Below are 24,207 nucleotides of genomic sequence, written 5' to 3'. Positions count from 1 at the left end.
TCATACACATAAAAATAAAAATAAAAATCGGGGTTGGAGAGGTGACTCAGTGGTGAGAGCAAGCACCACTCTAACAAAGGAACTGAGTTTGATTCCTAGCACCAACATCAGGCAGCTCACAACCACCGGTAACTCCAGTTCTGGGGATCCATTATTTCTAGCCTCAGTGGGCACCTGCACTCAAGTGCACATACCCAAACACATACATACATACACATAATTGAAATAATAAAATTAAATTACATTTAAAAAGGAAAAAAGGAGACTATTACAAGCTTTTCAGTCAAGAGTATGTAAACAACAAAGAGCACATCAGAGTACAGCAAATATCTAAATCTTTTACTTTTTTAATATTTCTATTTTTTTCCCCTCCAGACAGGGTTTCTCTGTGTAGCTTTGCAGCCTGTCTTGGAACTTGCTCTGCAGACCAGGCTGGCCTCAAACTCACAGAGACCTGTCTATCTCTGTTCTCGAGTGCTGGGATTAAAGGCGTGCACCACCACTGCCTGGTAGTGTTTCTATTTTTTATGTGTATGGGTATATTTGGCTGCATTTCTGTCTGTGCACCACCATATGTGTGCCTGGTGCTCATGTAAGCTAGAAGAGGGTGCCAGGTGCTGCACGGTCCTCAGTGCACTTAACTGTTCCCAAAGAGGACAGAGACATGGAACTAAGTGGTAGCGTGCTTGCCTAGCATGTACAAAGTCTTGGGTTCCACATTAAGCACTATACGGAGAAGAGCCAGGGAGCACCAAGGAGTATCCACGTCCCAGTACTCAGCTGGCTCCATGGGTCCTACCGTGGCCAGACGTTTCAGCAGCTGGATGGCCAGGCGAGGCAAAGCTGGGTCATGTCTGTGGTAGATGTACTTGGCTAGGACAGCAATGAGGTTGTTCCCGTGGGCACCTGAAGCAAAGAAAACAGACAGCAGGGTGCCTATTAGAAGTTCAGGTGGCAGCCGGGTGGTGGCGGCGCACGCCTTTAATCCCAGCACTCGGGAGGCAGAGGCAGGCGGATCTCTGTGAGTTCGAGACCAGCCTGGTCTACAAAAAGTCCAGGTGGCGAATGCATTAATGACAAAGATAAATTTCTAAAGAAATACTCTTTAATAATTTACAAAAGTCACTATACTGAAATTTAAAAAAAGAAAGAAAAAGAAAAAAATCTTTAAGCCTCAAACTCTAAGCAGGAAGGTCAGTAAGATGGCTCAGTGGGTAAAGGGTGCCAAGCCTGTCAACCTGATTCAATTCCCAAAACACGTAAGGTGGAGGGAGAAAACCAAGTAGCACACAAATATGTGTTCATATGCACACACATGCACATACACACACAGAGGTAGCACAAGCTTGTGATCTCAGCACTTGGGAGGTGAACTAATTAGGGCCAAGAACTGAAGGATGCTGTCAGGGTCAGCAAGATGGCACAGAGCCCAGTGACCAGAGTTCAACCCCAGGGCCCACGTAGTGGAAAGAAAGAGTGACATCAGACATAATGCACACAAATATTAAAAAAAAAAAAAACAAAGCAAAAAGAGTTCAAGAACCCCTTTAGCTACATAGACAGTTTAAGGCCAGCCTATGGATCAAAAAAAAATAAAATAAAATTGGGCCAGAGCAGTGACTCAAGTGGAGTACCTGCTAATGTTCATAAGGACCTGAGGTAAGTGAAAAAAAGGTTAAAGTTATAAATAGTCTCAGCCATGATATAAAACATTACTAAAAATGACACTGATCCACAGATTAAACAATTTAAAGTCACACTGCGATATGAGCCAATGTGTTCTAAAGGTTTTTTTTTGTGTGTGTGCTTGTTTTTTCATGGCTTTTGTTTCTTTTGAGAGGTCTTGCTATACAAACCAGGTGGTCAGGAACTGGTGACAGAGAATACCAGCCTCACTGCCTTGGCCAGCAGTTGCCTCTGGAGTGCTGGGAGCACAGGCACGAGTGCGGTCAGTGATGCTGTTCAGTTATCTACTCACCTCCATCCTCTCCTGTCAGGGCTGTGCCAGCTAAGAAATCGTTTCTTTAGATACAGTCTCACACTCTACTTATCAGGGCAGCCCAGAACTCAACTCGTTAGGTAGCCCTAGCTGGCCTTATATTCCTGCCTTCATCTCCCAAGGACACTGAAATTGCAGGAATTTACCACTATGCCATGTTGGATGAGAAGTCTGAGGCAGAACATACATACGCCTGAGGTTTTCACAGCTGGCTGAACCTAAATTTGAACCAAGGAAACCTGACTTCAATGTCCATTCTTCATCCTTAAGCATCAATATGTCATCAACAGGAAGGCAGAATAAAGTATGGTACAGTTCCCTTGTTTCCAAGTCTATAGAAATGAGCTGAGAACAACTTCTGATGTCCAAAACTAAGGTATACAATGTAGCTGAGGAAGAGAAATACATACCATGTTGTGTCAGAGCCTGTTCCAGGGGGGATACCACATTAGAAGGAGGTTTCAGTCGAATAACATTGTTGGTGACAGAGAACGCCAGCTTCACTGTCTTGATCAGCAGTTGACCCTGGCCCTGACCTTCTGGCCCATCACTAGGGTGCAAATGGAAATCACAGATAACTGAGACATGATTTCACTCACAGCATGTGTATTTCCAAGAATCAGACATGCCATCAGCTTCTAGGGGCCCCAGTCCAGAACAGGAAAGAGAAGAGGCTATGCAGCAGCCACTAGCTACAGCCTAAGAAATACAAAGTGCTTAAAAAAAAAAAAAAAAATTATTTATTTATTATGTATGCAGTATGCTGCCTGCACATCTGCCTGCAAGCCAGGAGAGGGCACCAGATCTCATTACAGATGGTTGTGAGCCACCATGTGGTTGCTGGGAATTGAACTCAGGGTCTCTGGAAGAGCAGCCAGTGTTCTTAATGATAAGCCATCTCTCCAGCCCACAAAGTTATTGTGAAAAAGAAACTGCTGTTATGAAATAGCAGTTTTTATGAAAAGTTGTTATGAGAGTGTGTCTTCAAGAAATGAAATGACAGGGGGCTGGAGAGATGGCTCAGAGGTTAAGAGCAATGGCTGCTCTTCAGGAGGTCCTGAGTTCAATTCCCAGCAACCACATGGTGGCTCACAACCATCTGTGATGAGATCTGGTGCCCTCTTCTGGCCTACAGACATACATGGAGGCTGAACACTGTGTACATAATAAATCTTAAAAAAAAAAAAAAAAAAAAAGAAATGAAATGACACCTCACTCCTGATATCCCAACAATATGGCTGCCTAAACAAGACCTGAAGGGATACAACACCAATAGACAGGGTAAGGAAGGGAAGGAGGAAATCTCATAGGGCTCCAGGCTTAAACAAAGAACTACAGGTAAGTAAGGAATGTTAAGAGCAGTAGACATGGTCTTTCCCAGAGATTAGCCCCTTAACTGATTATCCAACACCAACTGCTCAGCTTTGAAATCATGTAAGCAACATCAAACATACTGAGCAATTTGTATTTATGCACATGCTTTGCGTGTGTGCATGTAACAATTAACAAAAACCAGACCATCAGTTTGAAGGAGTGCAAGGAGAGGGCAGGGGAGGAATTGGAGGGAGCAAAGAGAAAGAGGAAAACGATGTAATTATACTTTAGTCTGAAAAGAAAAAATGAGGAAAACAAACAGTAACTATAGGTTAAGCTAAGATGGAGCTCTTAGAAAATGCAGGGTACCTTGAAGACCAACAGGAGAGGCACAGAGGAGGCCCTACCTGCGGGGCTGAGCAGCCATCACCATATCTATGGTGTCCACACCAATCCCCATGATACTGATGACTGTCTGTCCAGCTTCTGTATACGCCAGGCTGCAGATGCAGAGGGATGGCAGGCTGGGCGTGTGGCTGCAAGACAGAGGGTTCTCAGTTACTAGGAGCTTCGGTGCTCTTAACCAGAAGGGTCCTAGCCAACTGGACACAGCTGAGGCAGATTATGGATCGGCGAAAGGAAATATTGTGAACACTTTCCTCAGACTTGATCCTAAAGACCACCTGAAAAGTGAACTAAACACCCATCAACGAATGGATGTATTTACCGAAATAATTAGGAATAATTAAGTATGAGAGACAAGGGAGGACACAGAAACAAATTATAGAGCAGAAAAGCCTGGGATCTGTACAGACTTAGTAATAGGCATCTTGGAGGCGGCACATCGTACCACATAAGACTTTCCATTTTCTTTTCTTTTTTTTTTTTAATATTTATTTATTTATTCTGTCTGTGTCTATGTCTGCAGGCCAGAAGACCTCATTACAGATGGTTGTGAGCTACCATGTGGTTGCTGGGAATTGAACTCAGGACCTTTGGAAGAGCGGGCAATGCTCTTAACCACTGAGCCATCTCTCCAGCCCCCAAGACTTTCCATTTTCTTTCTTTTCTTTTTTTTCTTTCATTTCGAGACAGGGTCTCTCTGTGTAACACCTCTGACTGTCCTGGAACTCGCTTCATAGACCAGGCTGCTCCCAAGGGCTGGATTATGTATCACCAAGGTGTGTATCACCAAGGTGTGTATCACCACTGTCCAGATTATGAATCATTTTTATAATGATCATAATTATCAATGATTATGTGTTTACATACATGCACCTTCATCTGTCCTTTTCTGTCCATAGGGAGGAATTGACAACTGAGTCAACGGACAGTAAATCATAAGAGAAGACGAATGAGCATTGGATTTGTGTTAGTTAATTTTTATGTCAACTTGATGAAGGCTAGTCATTTGAGAAGAGGGAACTTCAACTGAGAAAATGTCCCCACCAGATTGGCCTGTGGGGCATTTTCTTAATTAATGGTTACTGTGGGAGGGCCTAGCCCATTATGGATGGGAGTATCTCTGGGCAGGTGGTACTGGGTGTATAAGAAAGAAGGATGAACAAGCTAGTAAGCAGTGTTCCTTCATAGGCTTTCCATCAGCTCCTGCCTCCACGTTCTAGCCCTGACTTTCCTCAGTAATGAACTAGAATGTGGAGTCTTTCCTCTCCAGGGTGCTTCTGGTCATGGTGTTTTATCACAGTGGTAGAAATCATAGCTAAGACAGGTTTCAACTAAGGTGAAATGTTGGGAAGAAATGAGAGGGCTTGAAACAACAACACAGTGTTTTCCCTGAGTCCACAATCACCATTACCTGCTATGCAGGTCTGTCTCTTGGCACAGGTTCAGAATTGCATGAATCAGCTCCAGAATTAGGCAACCTAGACTCCAAAAAAGACATGCAATTATGCAGCCTTGTGTTGAATGATCCTCATCGAAGGGAGGGAAAGATCTTTAGAACACCCACACTGTCCTTACCAATCAGTTCCCGTACACCATGGGAGTTGTAGCGCCATTTGTGGTAGCTAGGAAGCATCTCCTTCAGCACGAACATCACACATGGCACCAGGCCTTGGCTCTGGGTACTACCAAGCTGTCCCTATGGGAAAGCATTCTGTGAGGGCCTTGGCCATGTAAGAAAGGATCCTTTATTACTCAAGATTTAATGTCAAAAACACAAACAGGTCCAATAGAGAACTAGGAACACACTGATCAACAAGAGAAGGAGACATCAGAAATACCTCCTTCAACTGAACCTATACCGTGAACAGAAAAAACTATTTTAGGCAAGGTGACAATATCACCAAAGGCGCTGACCTGAAGGAGCAGGAAGAGAGTTTAGTCTGAAAAGACAGAGGTACTCTAATCCCCAAAGATGCAGAACAGTCAACAACAGAGAAAGCCACTGATTGCCAATGATCTGTCACCACACCCAAAGCTCAACTATTATCAAACACTAGAGTGGAGCACTGATGCCCCAATTCTCTCTTCTAATAGTGCTGATTAATTCCAGAAACTGGAATTAATCATTTTTTTTAAAGATTTATTTATTTATTATGTATACAGTATTCTGCCATAAATCTAGACTTGTGAAGCGTGCATACAGGCATACAATAGGACAAGATATAAGTGCACATAGATGACAGTTAAAATAGCTTAACACGCACCGCCGTGGTCACGGAGTTCTCAACTTTCACTACAAGCTTCTGATTACTAAACAAACCCACACCATTAAGCAAGTACCAAGGAACAGAGGGCACAGATTCTCAATCCACAGAAGCTGAGGCGCCATAACTTCAAAACAGCTATCCTATATACAGGTAAGAAGGCTATAGCAGCAGGTAACAGGGGAGCTGTTCCAGAATTATCCGGTCAGATGGTACCTTGACAAGAGTGGTGACCAAGCGCAGAAAGGCAACTGTGACTCCATACTCGCCCTGGGGCTGTTCACTATTCATCAGAAGGTTGCCATACCCTCCAGCATTCATTCCCTCCGCACTAGGAACAGACAGAGGCAGAGGCAGATAAAATAATGAGCAATGGTCAAGGTTAAGAAATTGATTATAAAAATAAAATAAATCATAAAAAAAGAAACTGATTATACAGCATTCTTGTTATTGTCTAGACAGCTCCAGCATAAAACATAAAAGCTCTCAAAGGGAAATAATCAAATGTAGGCAATTTTATAGTCAAGGAGTAATTTAAGATCACGTTTTATTGACGTCCAACTCCAAGAGGTTTAGAATGAAAAATCAAATGAGTCATTAGGGAAACACCGGTCATCTAGGCAGAGAGTGAGGTGAGCATGCTCAGTAGTAAATGGTGCCTGTGTCTCAGTGACGGGCTTTGCTCACATACCCTTAGGCTGGAGGAAAAGCACACTGACTGCACTTGAGAATAGGACACCAAGTCTCCAGATCCAAAGACCCCTGGAGTGTCTCAGCTGAAAAGTAGATGCCCACATAGCTAAAGCAGCTGCAGCTGAATGAGGAAAGCCTCATTCTATTTCTCAAAGGTTAAAACTGAACCACCCAGTACTCGGGAGGCAGAGGCAGGCAGACCTCTGTGAATTCGAGGATAGCCTGGTCTACACAGCAAGTTCCAGGTCAGTCAAGGGTACACAGTGAAACTCTACCTCAGAAACAAAACAAAACAAAAACTGTGAGTCACCAGTGTGCCCTGTGAGAAGAGCAGTTCTGTAACCCAGGCTGTTTTCCCTTCTGCTCACTCACCCTCAAGGTCAAGAGGATAGAAACTTCTTTAAAATGAATAAAGCCAGGCTAGGCCTGACTAGGAATGATTCACAGTAGATAATTAAGTCTACCCACTCAGGACCTGGCTCACCTAATCATCTGAGTCATGTTGGAGACAGGGTGGGCCACAAATGGCAAAAAGCCTGTGTGACGAAGATCAGTCCAGACCTGAGAAGGCAAAAGAAGAAATTAGGTGTTCACATGCCTCAAGACGTATACTCCAAATGTGATACTCCTTAGCTGTTAGAAAGACTTGGCATCGTACCTTTGCTGGATTCCGAGCAGCCAAGACAGTTAAGCAATTGACGCAAGAAGCAATGACATTCACAGGAGGGGAGATTACTGTAGTCAACCTAGTTGGAGAACAAAGCACTGCATTCAGTAAAACAAATAACAAGCAGTTTCCAGTTCTCTCCACAGGCCTCTTGAAGGGCCAGGAAAGCCCGCAGCTGGAGAGCTACCCCTAAAGGCCTCTCACAGAAGAGCGCACAGCCAGGTTCCTAGAAAGCAAGAGAATCACTGCTGAAGTTCTGCCAACCACAGGGACTCACCGCTGCAGTAGCATGTAGATACGAGATGTGATGGGCAGCAGACAGTCTGCTATGGACAAGTCTGTGCTAATGACCTTGTGAACCAAGTCAATGATAGGTTTCACCCGCTGGCAATGCTGGATCACATCTGTGGGGAAAGATGGCCTGTGACTTCTTGGCACAGAACTCTATAAAAAGATCACTGAGTGCAGTTTAAGACCCAGATAAACAAATCCCACAGACCCCAAGCCAGATATCTTTAAATTTTAATTTTTTTAAAAATATTTATTTATTATGTATACAATATTCTGTCTGTGTGTATGCCTGCAGGCCAGACGAGGGCACCAGACCTCATTACAGATGGTTGTAAGCCACCATGTGGTTGCTGGGAATTGAACTCAGGACCTTTGGAAGAGCAGGCAATGCTCTTAACCTCTGAGTCATCTCTCCAGCCCCAAATTTTAAAATTTTTAAATTTAAATTTTATTGTGAAGTTGGGATTAGTCTTCAAATCTTGCAAGCAAACACACTCTTCCCATCACTCGCTCACAAAAAGCAGAACTTACCTGCCGTGGAGACAACGTGGAGTAGCATTTCAATCTCACAGGTGAAGAGAGTCCAGCTACTGTAGGAATATTCCCAGCGTACAAGGTAAGCCCTATCATCCAGCATGACTTGGCCCACGGTGCCCTGAGGAATTCGAAGGTTGGTCTGACCCCCTATGGAAGAGAAATTACTGTACTCCAGATACAAATGTGAGAGGTGACTCTTCTACTAGACAACACTACTCAGCACACGCAGACAGGAACTCTAGCAGACAACACTCCTACGATTTTTACATTCAAATGATAAAAGATGGCAGTGCTAGCCACACGCCTGAATCTCAGACTTTTGAGGCTGAAGCAGAAGGAATGCAATGCTTTTAAGACCATCCTGAGAACTGACATCTCACCCCCAAATTTTTACCCATTTTTTCTTTCTTTTTTTGAGACAGGGCGTCACTATATAGACCAGGCTGGTCTCAAACTCACAAAGATCCACCCACCTCTGCCTCTTGAGTGCTGGGATTAAAGGAAACTCTTGTGTCCCCACCCCTGGCTTGTCCCAAATCTTTAAAAACCAGGGCAACAGATAAACATACTGTCTGCCAAGTATAATGACCCAAATTTGACATCCGGGAACACACATGGTGGAAAGAGAGAACCAATTCCCAAAGCTATCCTCTGACATCCACAAACATGCTTATGTGTATGCACACAAACTAAATAATTTTTTTAGATTTATTTATTTATTATGTATATAACATCGCTTCCATGTGAGCCTGCAGGCCAGAAGAAGGTTCCAGATCTCATTATAGATGGCTGTGAGCCACCATGTAGTTGCTGGGAATTGAACTCAGGACCTTTGGAAGAGCAGCCAGTGCTCTTATCTTAACCACTGAGCCATCTCTCCAGCCTTAATTTTTTTTTTGAGACAAGCTCTCACAGTCCTGCTCAGGCTGGTATTGAACTCAATTTACTTTAGTCTCAAATCTTTCAAGTAGCTGGGTCTACAACTATGCCAAAAAATTTTAAGTTGTGGTAAAATACACTTACCATCAAATTTCTCATCGTACGCATCAAGTGTCCACCAAAGCAGCAGTGAGCACACTCACACTGGGTTATGGCTTCCCCTTCTGCTCTCACTCACCAGTAATTCGCTATTCTCTCTAGCTCTCAGTTCTGCAATCAGAGCTGTATTTTCTGTCTTGGTTTGTCTATCCTGAAGGACCTCAAAACAGAAGAATGACACAACAGGGATGTGGCAGGTGCTACTTTAATCCCAGTACTCGCTCAGGAGGCCGAGGCAGGTAGAGCACCTCAAGGTGGAATCTAGTTTGGGCTACAAAATAAGACCTAGTCTCAAAACAAAAAACCATATATGTAAATATTTATAAAACCACCCACAATTTGCGCTTTTGTGACTGGTGTATTTCTCTTAAAAAGCCACCCTCAGGGTTTACATATTTTGCAGCCTATATCAGACTACGTGTCAGTATATGTGCTACCGCTGAGTCACACTCTATGACAAAATTCCACCTTAAGCATATAGCACATTTACCTTTCAAGCATCTATTTAAAAACTTTTATATACACCCTTTCACCTAACCATCTCATGTTGAGGATTCTGTTACTATTTACCGAAAATGAAACACCAACATCTGTGTGTCCATATATCCAATGCAGTATTATTTGTAATGGCAAAACAATAGAACCATAGATGAGGACAAAGATGATGCCTGAGACAGTGGCTGGTCCTTAAAGAAGATCATAGCAGAGGGCATTCAACCAAGACAAGTCACACAGAAACCATTTTATCATCCCCTCTACATGTACCGAGGCATTCTCTGGAAGAGCACAATTCGTGTTTAATCAATGAATCACCTCTCCAGTACCAGGAAGGTTTACAGAACAAGTGATCTCTAAATATTTTAAGGCCGAACCTAAAGACCACCATTTTGACTAACTTCCATGGAATACTCTAAAAGCAAGAACTAAACTGCCAGAGCTGGAGAGATGGCTCAGTGATTAAGCGCACTGGCTGTTCTTCCAGAGGACCTGAGTTCAATTCCCAGCAAGCACATGGTGGCACACAACCATCCATAAAGAGATCTGGTGACCTCTGCAGGCAGAACACTACATAAAAAATAAAATAAATCGCCAAAATAATATTTTGAGTCTTTCCAAGTACTAGCCTTGTACATTGTTGTACAAGCTGTTCTCACCCTACCTGCATACTGAGCCTCACAGCAGGGAATTGGGAGGCTCACTGGCTTAGTAAAAGGCAGTGGAGACTGTAATCACTATAGCTGTAGGGTATGTCCAAGTACAGGACAGACATAATACTATTTCAGTGGCTGCAGAGAAGAGGCAGGAATCCCTTCAGAACAATAACTACCTCGGTGTCCAGTAGTAAAGAAAAGCAAGTGTTAACGCCTGAGACTTAATATATATGATGTTGCTGGGTCAGTGAAGAACTTATACTATCTCCCAAAATTCCCCACTCAACTGGAGGCAGAAATTCTAGGATGTCAATCTCTTCCATGCAGTTTGCTAATCCAGTCTTTCTTTTTCCTGTTGAGGCAGGGTCTTTCTATGTCCCAGCTATCCTATAACTAGTTCTGTAGAACGTCACAAACTGGTCTCAAACTCACTTTACCTCTACCACAGTCAGCCCAATTTAAAATCTTAACATCAGTCATCAAAAGTCTCCCAACCAAAAAAAGTTCAGGACCAGATGGTTTCAGCTCAGAATTCTACAAGACTTTCAAAGAAGAACTAACACCAATACTCCTCAAATTATTCCACACAACAGAAACAGAGGGAACATTGCCAAACTCTTCTATGAGGCTACAATTACCCTGATACCCAAACCACAGAAAGACAATACTAAGAAAGAGAATTACAGACCAGTCTCACTCATGAACACTGACATAAAAATACTAAAAAAATACTAGCAAATCGAATCCAAGAACACATCAGAACCATCATCCACCATGACCAAGTCGACTTCATCCCACAGATGCAGGGATGGTTCAACATACAAAAATCTGTCAATGTAATCCACCATATAAACAAGCTCAGCACTGCAAGACGAACTCTTTTGTCAACAAATGACAGGAGTGGGAAGAGAAGGAATGGCACGTCACATGAAAGGATCCAGCCAACATTAGGTATGACTGGATGCCCTGAAGCAGGGCTACTGCAGAGCATCTCTGTCTTACCTAGAGGGTACAGGAGTTTAGGTGTTTGCCTCCGCCAGAGAGTTCCATCTTCATGAGAGAGCACATCGTGAGGCTTGTGCTTATGAAGTTCATTGTAGAAGGACATTTTATCCAGGAAACTGTATACCTGCCAACACCCAGGAAGAAACACAGTCATACACTCATTCATGAGAAAAAAGGGTTCCATGTCAGTTTTTTAAAGCCAGACCACATGTGTTTGTCCCCTAAACTACTTCTCCCAGACTCTACTCAGGCTCTTCTTGGAACTGCCTCCTGCTCTTCTCAGTTAAGCCTTGCCATTCTTTAACTAACTCAAGCTCCCCTTACTACACACACACACACACACACACACACACACACACGGTTGTCTCTCTCTGCTTGCATCTCCTTTCTCTTTCATCTATCACCCACTCCAATGCTGGGAATCAAAATCAGGGCTTACAGAAAATGGGGAGGCACTAAGCACAAAGCACTTCCTCACATTTATACCCATCTCCTAAATCTACTGTCCTCTCCCAAGCAGGTATCAGGCAACTGCACACTTATTGTCATGGCACAAACAATAGGACTTAATGAAAACATTTTTATGTAAACACGGAGCTGAGGTGACACCATGAATTGGCATCTTTCATTCAGTTTCAGACAACATTTCTCCTGGCAGTGGACTCCAATGTAGAGTGCACCCAGGAGTCACAGTGGACCTCCGGCTTCCCTTCAGAGATCTGACTAAAGCACTCACCTTTTTGGCGGTGGACTTTCCTGACACAAGGGCTCGCAGCAATTGTAGAAGTGGGGAAAGGAGATGGGGGAACATCCCACACACGCTGTCCAGAATGATGCCAAGTCCAGAGGTTGGTTCCTGAGGTGGAAAGGAAGAGGTCATCCCTCTTCACAAGTGCCCAGCAATCCTAACAAAATCTAGAAAGAGAGGCTGCAGGGATGGCTCGGCAGTTAGAAACTGACTGCTCTTCCAGCAGACCCAGCTCCGACATGGCAGCTCAGTGGTCTCTAACCCCATCCCAGTACCTAACATCTTCTTCTGGTCTCCACAGGCTGCATGATGTGTACAGACATAACATCCACACAAATAAAACAAAAATTTTAAAAATTCTTTTTTCTTTTTCTTTTGGTTTTTGAGACAGGGTTTCTCTGTGTAGCCTTGACTGTTCTAGAACTTGCTCTATAGAACTGGTTGGCCTCAAACAAAGATCTGCTTGCCTCTGCCTCCCCAGTACTGGGAATAAAGGTGTGCACCACCACCACCTGGCAAAAAAAAAAATTTTTTTAAGTTCACATCTTTACAAAAAAGAAACTAGCAATAACCTTTCCTTTACATAGATATACAACAATTTCTTAATAACATAAGACCTTCATATTCCACTGAAAAAAGGTATGAAAGTATTCATGACCTGAAGAGATTGCTTGTCTATCCAGTTCTCTCCTCCTGGCCACCCCTTCTCTAGGCAGACAACGTAACTCCTTCGGCTATGCTTCTATTAAAATTAGAACTACCTCAAGCCATGGCAACACTTAGCCAGCACACACAAGCAACACAGATGCCCAACTTAACACGGTTTGTAACAGCATCTCAAGGAGTTAGCAGAGTCTCTGGAAGGAGGGCAAAAGCCATATAAACAGATCAACCTAGCTGGGATACAAATGAAAAGAAACTTAGCAGCTGGACCCTAAACTTCCAAATATTAACTCTAAAATTTATCACAAATGTTTTGACTATTCTGTTGGCTCTGGAGCAGCAGTTCTCAACCTGTGGGTCACAATACCTTTGGGGGGGAGTCAAATGACCCTTTCACAGGGGTCACTTAAAACCATCAGAAACAGACATTTCACAATATAGTTTATAACAGTAACAAAATTAATTATAAAGTAACAATGAAAATAATTTTATGATTGGATATTGCAGGATATTTGATCTTACTGTGTGAAGACGTGTTACTGTTTTATCTTGGCTAAAGCATCTGACTGGTTTTTTTTTTTTGTTTTTTTTTTTTGATTTTCGAGACAGGGTTTCTCTGTAGCTTTGGTGCCTGTCATGGAACTAGCTCTTGTAGACCAGGCTGGCCTCGAACTCCCAGAGATCCACCTGCCTCTGCCTCCTGAGTGCTGGGATTAAAGGCGTGCGCCACCACTGCCCGGCCTGACTGGTTTATTTAATTTTATTTTTATGTGCACTGGTATTTTGTCTGTGTGTATGCTTGTGTATGGGTGTCGGTTCTCTTGAAACTGTAGTTACAGACAGTTGTGAGCCAGCAGGTGGGTGCTGGGAATTGAACCCAGGTCCTCTGGAAGAGCAGTCAGTGCTCCTAATGGCTGAGTCATCGCTCCCTGGTTGATTTAATAAAAAGCTGAACAGTCAATAGCTAGGCAGGAGAGAAAAGGTGGGACCCCCAGACAGAGAGGGACTTGGGAAGGAAGAGGGGTGATTTCACCAGGGAGACTGGGATAGAGTCAGGTACAGAACTGTGGAGCAGTAAAGAGCCATGTGGCAAATGTAGAATAATAGAAACGGGTTAATTTAAGTTATAAGAGCTAGTTAAAAATAAGCCTGAGCTAAGGTCAAGCTTTCATAATTAAAAAGTCTCTCTTTCATTATTTGGGGACTGGTAATCCAAAGAAAGTCTGACGAGAACAACCTAATCCAGTTGTAGGCCAGCACAACAGGAGGAGCTGTATTAGAGGGCTGAGAACCACCGCTCTACACACTGTCGCAGCACAAGTCCCTACAACATACTTACTGTTCCCCAGAACAGCTCCGGAAGAGAAGGGTCTGCCAGGACTTCACACGCTGTGTCAATCACATCCTGTGAAGAGGAGGAAATGGTTGCATGAACCAGTTTCTTTTTTACTGACTTACAGTTCTGGCACGGTGCTGCATGCCTATGAGCTACGCACTACTTGAGAGGCTGAGGCATGCACATCTTATCTGCAAACAGATTCACAAATTCACCTTCCTTTTTTTTTTTCTGAGACAGGATTTCTCTGTGTAGCCTTGACAGTCCTGGAATCCAGAGGACTCTGGTGTAATTCCCAGCATAGCACCCACATGGGAGTTCACAACTGTCTACAACTCCAGTTCCAGGGAATCTGACAGCCTCACACAGACAAAACACCAATGCACATTTAAAAAAAAAAAAAAAAGCTTTAGGGAGCCACAGATATAGTTGAGAGGGAAACACTGCTCCACAAGCCTGACAACCCAGAATTCATGTAATGGTGGGAGAACTGACTAAAAAGTTGCCCTCTGACCACTACACTGAAATAATTGCTTATGCACATGCATGCACACATATACCATGTATCTACATACGATAAAATTATTTTAAAATCATTTTTTATAATTTTAAATTTAAAAATTTTCAAAGAGTAAAGCTAGAAATGGTGCGCACACCTATACTCTCAGTAGTTACTACTGACCTCTGAACCCCTCGAGCAATGTCACACACAGTGGACAGGAGAGGTAGTGCCTACTTTGAATCCCAGCACTCAGGAGGCAGAGACAAGCAAATCTCTGAGTGCAGAGCCAGCCTGGTCTACAAACCAAGTTCCAGACCATCCAGCGATACAGTGAGAACCAGTTCCATAACAAAACAAAGAAAACAAAAACACCAAAATACATACGCAAGCAGGCAGTATCAGCTCGCCTGTCAGTGGTTTCTTAAATTGTCAGGCTGTACATCCACAGTCTCAGCCAACCATGAACCAAAACCATTGAGGAAAGTGTCTGCACCATGTGGGAGGTTGAGAGCAGTCTGGGCTGCCCAGCCTTGGTCCCACCTGACTATAAAATGAGACTACATCTCAAAATACAATGAGACAGGACAAAGAATCATGTCTGTGTATCAAACACGCACCTTTCCTCTATAATTATTCTCTGTACATGATAGCATAACTATTTACATACTAGGTATAATCAGTAACCCAGAGCTAATTTCATATATACACACCATGATTCTAATACAGAATTATATTAGAATTTAGAGTATCTGTGTGTAAAATGGAAAGGATAAATCCAACTGCTAACAGAATATATGTGTGTGTATTATACACATACTATATAAATATATGTAATAATATAATTTCATCCTGTGATAGGATTATATCTTTTCTATCACTTTCTGAACTTGCTACAATTTACATCTCATTCATACAATAATAAAAGAAAACAAATAGTAAGGAACGAAACAAGATGTATGAGATCTGAGGGGCAGTGTCATGACTGGAGTGTAAACAAGATGTATGAGATCTGAGGGGCAGTGTCATGACTGGAGTGTAAATGTGGGGCAGTCAGAAAGCCTAAGGAAAGCCAATTACTGACCTGTTGATTGCCCAGCGTGTGGAGCTCCAATGAGGTCAGAGCGAAGGAGAGGAGGCCGTAGACACACATGCAAGCGGTGCTCGTGGTGCACTAGAATGACAAAGGAGTGAGTGACTAAATCTGAGGAACACAACTCTTTCCAAGACTCAGCCTGCATAGCAATAGAGTCCTTGAAAACAAATGTAAAAGGAATCATAAACTTTAATAATTTTTCTAATTTAGTTATGAGATTAGGACACAGGAATAAAACCAAACTCAAAATGATCAAAGTTTTTGTGGATAAAAAGAAAACCACATCTAGCCAAGAGACTAGCTACCTACTAAAGACTCTATGAACTAATTCAAATGAGACACCACTATCTACCAACCTGCAGTACTGAGAGCTGCCTAATGGCTGATTTCTGTTTTATAACTAATTTCTTTTCTTTTCTTTTTCCGTCTTGTTTGTGTTTTGAGACAGGGTTTCTCTGTGTAGCCAAGACTGTCCTGGAAATCACTCTATAGACCAGCTGGCCTCAAACTCAAGAGATCCTGCCCCTGCCTTCCATGTGCTTGGATCAAGGGTGTGTACCACCACCGCCTGGCACACAAATTTCTTTTTTTTTTTAATTTATTTATTATGTATATAGTGTTCTGGGCACCAGATCTCATTATAGATGGTCGTGAGCCATCATGTGGTTGCTAAGAATTGAACTCAGGACCTCTGGAACAACAGTCAGTTCTCTTAATCTCTGAGCCATCACTCCAGTCCAACAAATTTCTTTTTTAAAATTCTGTGATCCAGGGTTTGAACCTAAGGTCTCATGGAACAATGGCTGGGCTCGCACTCTACTAAGCTTAGTCCCCAGCCCCAAAGAGTAGCTTTCAGAGCAACTATCGGCTGACACCAGACAGAGCTGTCATACTGTCCTAAAAATCCCATGTGGCTTATTCGTCTCCTTCCTCCCAACTCATCCTTGGCAGCAGTTGCTCATGTGACAGTTCCCAGCATGTCACACTGCTAGAGACATACACTATGTGGCTTCCTCAAATATACTTTTTTTTTTTTACTTAGGAATATGTATGCATCAGAATTCTCTGTCTATTTCTCAATGGGGCATGGGCCAGGATGACTGGGACTCAAACCCAGGGTTTCACGTATGCTAGATGAGTGTTGTATAACGGAGCGGTATCTACAGCCCTATTCCATGTTTTCTCATGGCTTCTTAACAGTGAAGAGCTGTCCACTGTCCTACTGTCAGAGTTTACTTGTAACTACTAAAGGCCATTTCCCCAGTTCTATATTCTGGCCACTATGCAGGTAATTGTGACAATGATGCTACAAACATCTGTGAAGACGTTCTTCCATGAACAGTCTCCTACTCAGTAGGGAAAAAATGCCAATAATTACAACCTCCAAAACTCCATTTTCATTTTGCTTTCTTAAATTATATTTATTTATTTATTTGTTTGTTTGTTTGTTTGGCGGTGCAGATTAATTCCAGGCCAGATGCATGCTAGGTAAGCACCTGACCACTGAGCCTGTTCCTCATGTCTCACTTTAGCACATCCGTATGAGTTGACTCAATAAACCAGGAGAACTCTATCTGAACCCCAATCAAGCCTCAGAAGTTTCTCACTCATTCTCTGAGTTCCCAGTCACACTCTAGAACAGTGGTTCTCTCAGCTTCCTAATGTGCAGCCCTTTAATACAGTTCCTGAGGTTGTGATGACTCCCAACCATAAAATTATTTTATTGCTATTTTCATAACTGTAATTTTGCTACTGTAATGAGTCATAGTGTAAATATCTGTGCTTTCTGGTGGTCAATGATGACCCCTGTGAAAGGGTCATTGAACCCCTAAAGGGTTCTGGACCCACAGGTCAAGAGCCAAATTCATCATCAATTCAAACTGTTTACTATTTGCTCAGTATTACTGCTTGGGAGAAATTACACCTTCCTGGGTTTTCTTTTTTTTTTCTTTTTTTTTTTTTAAAGATTTATTCATTCATTATGTACACAACATTCTGCCTCGATGTACGCCCGCACACCAGAGGAGGGCACCAGATCTCAGTACAGATGGCCGTGAGCCACCATGTGGTTGCTGGGAATTGAACTCAGGACCTCTGGAAGAGCAGTCAGTGCTCTTATCCTCTGAGCCATCTCTCCAGCCCCTTCCTGGGTTTTCTAATGTGTAAGTCAGATGGTACTCCAAGCAGACCTGTGCTATAAAGACTAAGATGCCACTGGGGATTGCCGAGTACACTGTCGACCACCTACAAATGCCAGGGAAAACTTTGTTACAAAGCTGGCACAGTGGTGTATGCCTGCAATTCCAGTCTGTGAGAGGCTACAGCAGGAGGCCGTGAGTTCAAGGCCAGCCAGGGCAATATACTGAGATTCTATCTCAATAAAGAATAAAAATCACAACAACCCAAGTCACAGTTGCCACTGTTCTCCAGGCCTTCTGTCCTCATATACAACTCACGTCATTTCCCCCACTGGCCAGTGACCGAAGCAGTCGAGTCAAGTACTGAAACACGTTCAGCTGGATGGCTGTGCCGCCTATCTTCCTGATCACACCGCTGGTCTCTTCAGGGTTCAGTGTGTGCCGGAGGAGAGCCCAGGCCAAAAGTACAGGGGCATGATGTGGAATGTCTCCCAAGGTCAACATCACACGATCCATATCCTAATGAGGGTAGAAAACATGTGTGTCTATGAAAAGGAGAGGTCCAGATCCAGTCAGGCATGCTGTCAATCTCAGCAAGCTTCTCCTGCACCAACACTGCACACATCTTCACCCCAAGCACCTTGCTGATACACCCGATCACTCCTACTTCACCACAATTCTCTCTATTGATTTTGTTATAATCTAAGTTTAAAACTTCAAAATCCATGTTCAAATAGAGAATTAGAAGTTATCAACCCGATACTTTTTGAACTTTGCATGATTCTCACTTTCTGTCTTTCTACTCATTCTAAGTCAGTATTCATCTTTTTCTTTTGCACAAACCCCACAAATGCCCATAATGCCAACGGTTTTGTCCTGGGGCTACCTGTTAGTGACTCTACTCCCTATTGCAGAATCAATTATCATCTCTGCACAATAACTCTGACTTCTCCCAGACCTGATTACAAATACAGAACTAAAAATGCTGTGCATCAGGATAGTTCAGTAGCTAAAGGCTAACTATAAACTGCTGGGCGATGGTGGCGCACGCCTTTAATCCCAACACTCGGGAGGCAGAGGCAGGCAGATCGCTGTGAGTTTGATGCCAGCCTGGGCTACAGAGCTAATTCCAGGACAGCTAGGGCTGTTACACATAGAAACCCTGTCTCTAACCGCCCCCAAAACAAAACAAAACAAAACAACAACAACAAAAAAACTATAAACCACCCGGAAAAAAAAAATGTTATTCCAAGTTCACCTGACAAATAAGACCATCTTGAGCAAACTGGTGCAGCTCTCTTCTGTCATCCAAGGCATACTTGTGCAAGGACTCGATATCCATGCCCTCCACTAGGATAAGGGCACTGAAGTACCTGAAGGGACAAACCACACCACAGTCTCATTCATGGTTTTCTGAATCTGCTGAACTGAAGATGTAAGACACTCAATATCAATAGTTATTAATGAGTCTTTTCACATTCTTTGCTATCACTAGCTTTTAAAGACAGGGGACCAAACCCAGGGCCTGTGTGTCCCAAGCATGTATTCCACGACTCAAGCTGCATCTCAGATCCTTGGAATGTACTTTATGCTCCTGTTTCCAGCATATCTCAATTTCAAGGACTTGACACTGACCTGTGGCTATGTCTATTATTCAGGGCAGCTCAGAACTAGCACTGAAGGTTTCCATAGCTACAACCTACACCTGACCCAGCTCTCACTCACTGAGAAAATAGGTCTCAACGTATAGATATATCCAAGGCAGTACAGAAAAAATAAATTCAAAGGTTACAGACAGTGACTTCACAGAAGACAAAGAATATGCATCTTGCTTATCAGTGTCATCAAGGCACTTGCACTGTGCCTCCAGGAGCTGCTCAGAAAGTACTCCTGTTGAATGGATGAATGACCCTCTTAGATTAAAACAGAAGGGGGGCTGGAGAGATGGCTCAGAGATTAAGAGCACTGACTGCTCTTCCAGAGGTCTAGAGTTCAAGTCCCAGCAACCACATGGTGGCTTACAACCATCTGTAGTAAGATCTGGTACCCTCTTCTGGCCTGCAGGTGTACATGCAGGCAGAAGACTGTATATATAATAAATAAAAATCTTTAAAAAAAATCTTGATTAAAACAGAATGTCTTTGCTGGGCATGGAGGTGCACACTCAATCCCAGCACTTGGGAGGCAGAGACAAGTGGATTCCTGTGTTCAAGGCCAGCCTGTTCTACAGAGCGTGTTCTAGAACAGCATGGGCTACACTGAGAAATCCTGTCTTGAAAAACAAACCAACAAAAAGGATGTTTTTGGGGTAATGATATGGCTCAGTAGCTAAGAGCACTTGCTGCTCTTCCAGAGGACCCTGTTCAGTTCCCAGCACTCAAATGGTGGCTCACAACCAATTGAACACCAATTTCAGGGGATTCAATGCCTTCTTGTTGCTTCCATAGGCACCAGCCACACAAATAGTACACATACATACATGACAGTAAAATACTCATACACAAAACACACATTATTTTTACAAAAGCAAAATTAAATGTTAAAATAAAAAAAAGAATAGGAGAGTTTTAAGAGAACAAGTCCCTTAATGACAGACTATGAACAGGAACACGTCAGCACATGCACCCCCCCTCCCTACCCACTCAATGAAAGGGCCAACCTTAACTCTCCATCTTGACAGAGCCACTCCAATACCAATGGTCTAAACACTGCAAGTTTCATAAACCACAACTCAAGCAGACTCACCCAATCCGATCTACAAAAGGATCCATGGTTTCATCCACCAGGTGTCTATTGGTCTGCCTACTACCAAATCCTTGCTCCTTGAACATCTTGGTTAGTACCAGTAGGTCACTAGGTGCCATCTCGAAGTATGCGTAATAGAGAAAAATAATTTCTAGCAGCATGGACTGCTCCCGGAGGCACTGAACAAACCATCGAGACACCTGGCGCTCAGTCTGCACCAATATAGAGAACATGGAAGACAAAGTTAAGACTAGAAAACAAATTACCTTTTTCTTTCTTTCCAGTTTTTTCTCTTTTTAAATATAGAAAAGGTCTGACTTAAGTATCCCTGGCTAGCCTGGAACTGGTTTTGTAGACTAGGCTGACCTCCAACTCACACTCCAAGTGCTGGAATTAAAAAGGAATGTACCACAACATCAATCTCTAAAAATGCTATTCTTTTTTTTTTTTTTTTTTTTTCGAGACAGGGTTTCTCTGTAGCTTCGGTGCATGGTCCTGGAAATAGGTCTTGTAGATCAGGCAAGGCTTGAACTCACAGAGATTCACCTGCCTCCTGAGTGCTGGGATTAATGGCTTGCACCACCACCTGGCCTATAAAATGTTATTCTTTTATTAGATAATATATGCATAATAGAAGATTTTAAATTACAAGAATAAAGTATAAAAATGATGTCCCTGTGCTGGGCAGTGGTGGCACACACCTTTAATCCCGGCACTCAGGAGGCAGAGGCAGGTAAATCTCTGTGAGTTCAAGGCCAGTCTGGTCTACAGAGAGTCCCAGGACAGTCAGGACTGTTAAAAATCCTGTCTCAGGAAAAAAAAAAGGGGGGGGTGTGTGGATGTCCCTGTGATTTCCATTGCCCAGTCATCTACACTTCTGTACAAAGCAACCAGTCTTAGATTCCAGTCTCCTTTAAGCAGTGTGTCAAATGTAATGGCTGATTCAGCCTACATTCTCTCTCTAAACCAAGTAACACATTACATAATTAACTTGGCAACTTACCTTTTTTATTTAACAATGCCTCAAGGAAAACTTCCTATGACAGTATACTTTCCACTCCTTTTCACAGATGCATTTAGCAGATTTGCCACACAGTATTTAACTAGTCACTTCTTTTAATGTTATATAGAATTCCCTGCATGGCCGGGCGATGCTGGCACACGCCTTTAATCCCAGCACTCGGGAGGCAGAGGCAGGCGGATCTCTGTGAGTTCGAGACCAGCCTGATCTACAGAGCTAGTTCCAGGACAGGCTCCAAAGCCACAGAGAAACCCTGTCTTGAAAAACCAAAAAATTAAAAAAAAAAAAAAGAAAAACCAAAAAAAAAAAAAAAAAGAATTCCCTGCATATAAATGTAATTTCAGAGTCCACTTGGAAGAATACCTTGGGGTATGTTTAACAGTTCCATGTTGTCCAGGGTGTGAGAATATGTGTGTGTGTGAGAGGGACATATCATGTTGTCCAGGCTAGCCTTGAACTTACTATATAGCTGAGGCTGATCCTGAACCCCCAATTCTTGTACTCTGCTTCCCAAGTGCTACGATTACGAGTGTGCGCCACATCTAGTTTCTTACCAATCTTTGCTAACATAATCATGCTATAAAACCTACAGGACAATTTGGCAAGAACAGTCGGCAAACAAATGATCTGGACAACATCCAGCACCCGGTATTTATAGATCACTACACACTACAACTGTCAAGAAGACATGAACATAGTATGTTCACCAATAAAGATCCCATGGTGGGCAATAAACCATGGAACAATCATTAGAGATATTTGGCATCAAATCAAGTCCTCATGTACCTGCTTTGCCAAGTGCTATACCACTGAAACAGGGTCTTGTTAAGTTATTTAAGTAACTCAGTCTGCAGCCCAGACCAGTCCTTGAAAGAACAATACTTCTGCCTTCTAATCACCTTGTATTTCAGACCTATACTACCAAGTCAGGCCTGAGCACTTTTCTTATATAAGGTATTTTAAATAATTAGTGTTATTCTTTTTGCAGATATTGGGGTGGAGGGGAAGGTCAGTGCCATGAGCGACCGCAGCGGGTCACCTGAGGCCTCAGTGGGGCCATAGCGGGTGAGAGACAGACAGATACACCATGCAGAAGGAGTTTGGGTATAGAGTTTATTTAGTGGATTATGGAGGGGAGAGGGAAAGAGGGAAGGAGAGAAAAGTGGGGGGAGGAGACAGAGAGGGGAGGAGACAGGTAGCAGCCACCTCTTCAGAAGGACGATAAGAGAGTACTGGAAGGAGGAGGCGGGAGATCAGCTTGTCTTGGTAGTAAAGGGGGTTGGGAGTGGGCAGGGCTTGTCTCTCAAAGGGACAGGGTACCCAGGTGACAGGTCAGCACATCATAACCATTAGCATCTGTTTTTGTTGATGTTTTTCTTTGTTTTGCTGTGCTAGATATTGAAACTAGGACCTCAACCATGTTGGAAAGTTTTCTACCACTGAATAGCACCCTCAGCGAGACATGTTTTAAATGTTAATGTATTGTTTTCCAAACAACTAAAAAAACAGTATCTTGGTGTGGTAGGTGCTGCCTATAATCCCAGCACTTGGGTGGTGGAAACTGAAAGATTAGGAGTTCAAGACAAGCCCTGGCTGGAAATTTAGGATAAAATGATCAGACTAATATTATACATAGTAGAAAATGATCATAAAAAAATTAAAGCTAGGGGGTGATGAGGTTGAAGATTCCGTGTTGGTCACTACTGCCCCAGTCATGAGATGGCTCACCTGATGCCAGCTCTGGAGCCTTCCCACAAAGGAAGAGGCTGCTGCAGTGAGTCAGCCAGGCTTCCCAGTTTTTCCCGGCCCACCCTGGGATCAATAAAGTGAATGTTGTATCCCCCCCCCCCCCAAAAAAAAAAAAAAGAAATTAAAGCTAGCCAGGTAATGGTGGCACACCCCTTTAATCCCAGCACTGGAGGCAAAGACAGGCTGTGAGGTTTGAGGTCAGCATGGTCTATAGAGCCAGTTTCAGGACAGGCAGGGCAATACTGAAAAACCCTGTCTTGAAAAAACAAAACAAAACAATTTTATCTACCTGGGAGGCCAAGGCAGGGAGATACTATGAGGTCCAGATCAGCCTGGATTGGGCTACAGAGTAAGACCTCGTCTCAATCCTGTCCTCTCTCTGACCCCCAAAAAAGAGAAGATCAGATCAAATCTTGGATTTAGAATTCTATTAACTACTAAGAGAATATTTTAGGTAATAGAATAAAAAACAAAGGGGGTGGGGTGGGTTTTAACACTATAATTCTAACATGAATGAGGAAAGAAAAAGAAATGGAAAAAAAAGGGGGGGGGGCCAATGGACCAAGGAAAAGGTTCAGAACCAGGGAGCATTAATCAACGTTCTGTTCTGACACATTCCCTCTGGTCTGACGAATCGCACTTGTACTCAGCTCTGTAGCCCTGCTATGGACCCCTGAACACGGCGTGGTACTCTCCGAGCTAGAGATGAGCATAAGTACTACGTACCATTAGATTGCCATGCGTCTCCCAGGTCGGTGCTTCCATTCGGTACAGCTCTTCAAATTGCTGTCTGTATTTTACAACTAGTTCCTTCTCCAGTTTGTCAACACAGTCTGCATATTCAGCCT

At 43.1% G+C, this 24,207-nt stretch overlaps 1 protein-coding gene across 1 annotated transcript in view; it reads right to left on the bottom strand.

Moving 5' to 3' along the window:
- Positions 1–24,207, bottom strand: part of Nup188 (nucleoporin 188) — a 54,151-nt gene that overhangs the window by 12,579 nt on the left and 17,365 nt on the right. Inside the window, exons 8-25 of the mRNA XM_041675070.1 lie at positions 24,086–24,205; positions 20,590–20,801; positions 19,103–19,217; positions 18,163–18,363; positions 15,695–15,784; positions 14,115–14,180; positions 12,101–12,220; positions 11,362–11,488; positions 8,165–8,317; positions 7,620–7,746; positions 7,334–7,421; positions 7,160–7,236; positions 6,199–6,313; positions 5,294–5,414; positions 5,130–5,196; positions 3,721–3,849; positions 2,410–2,549; positions 800–906 (exon numbers count right to left, since the gene is read on the bottom strand). Coding sequence (XP_041531004.1) covers positions 800–906; positions 2,410–2,549; positions 3,721–3,849; positions 5,130–5,196; positions 5,294–5,414; positions 6,199–6,313; positions 7,160–7,236; positions 7,334–7,421; positions 7,620–7,746; positions 8,165–8,317; positions 11,362–11,488; positions 12,101–12,220; positions 14,115–14,180; positions 15,695–15,784; positions 18,163–18,363; positions 19,103–19,217; positions 20,590–20,801; positions 24,086–24,205 — 2,175 coding nt within the window. The remainder of the gene's footprint in view (positions 1–799; positions 907–2,409; positions 2,550–3,720; positions 3,850–5,129; positions 5,197–5,293; positions 5,415–6,198; positions 6,314–7,159; positions 7,237–7,333; positions 7,422–7,619; positions 7,747–8,164; positions 8,318–11,361; positions 11,489–12,100; positions 12,221–14,114; positions 14,181–15,694; positions 15,785–18,162; positions 18,364–19,102; positions 19,218–20,589; positions 20,802–24,085; positions 24,206–24,207) is intronic.

Source organism: Microtus oregoni, unplaced genomic scaffold (assembly GCF_018167655.1).
Source record: "Microtus oregoni isolate MIOR12 unplaced genomic scaffold, Mior012 000025F_ref0000491, whole genome shotgun sequence".
Taxonomy (NCBI): Eukaryota; Metazoa; Chordata; class Mammalia; order Rodentia; family Cricetidae; genus Microtus; species Microtus oregoni.
The sequence above is the reverse complement of the archived record's forward strand: the minus strand, read 5'-3'. Positions and strand labels throughout refer to the sequence as shown.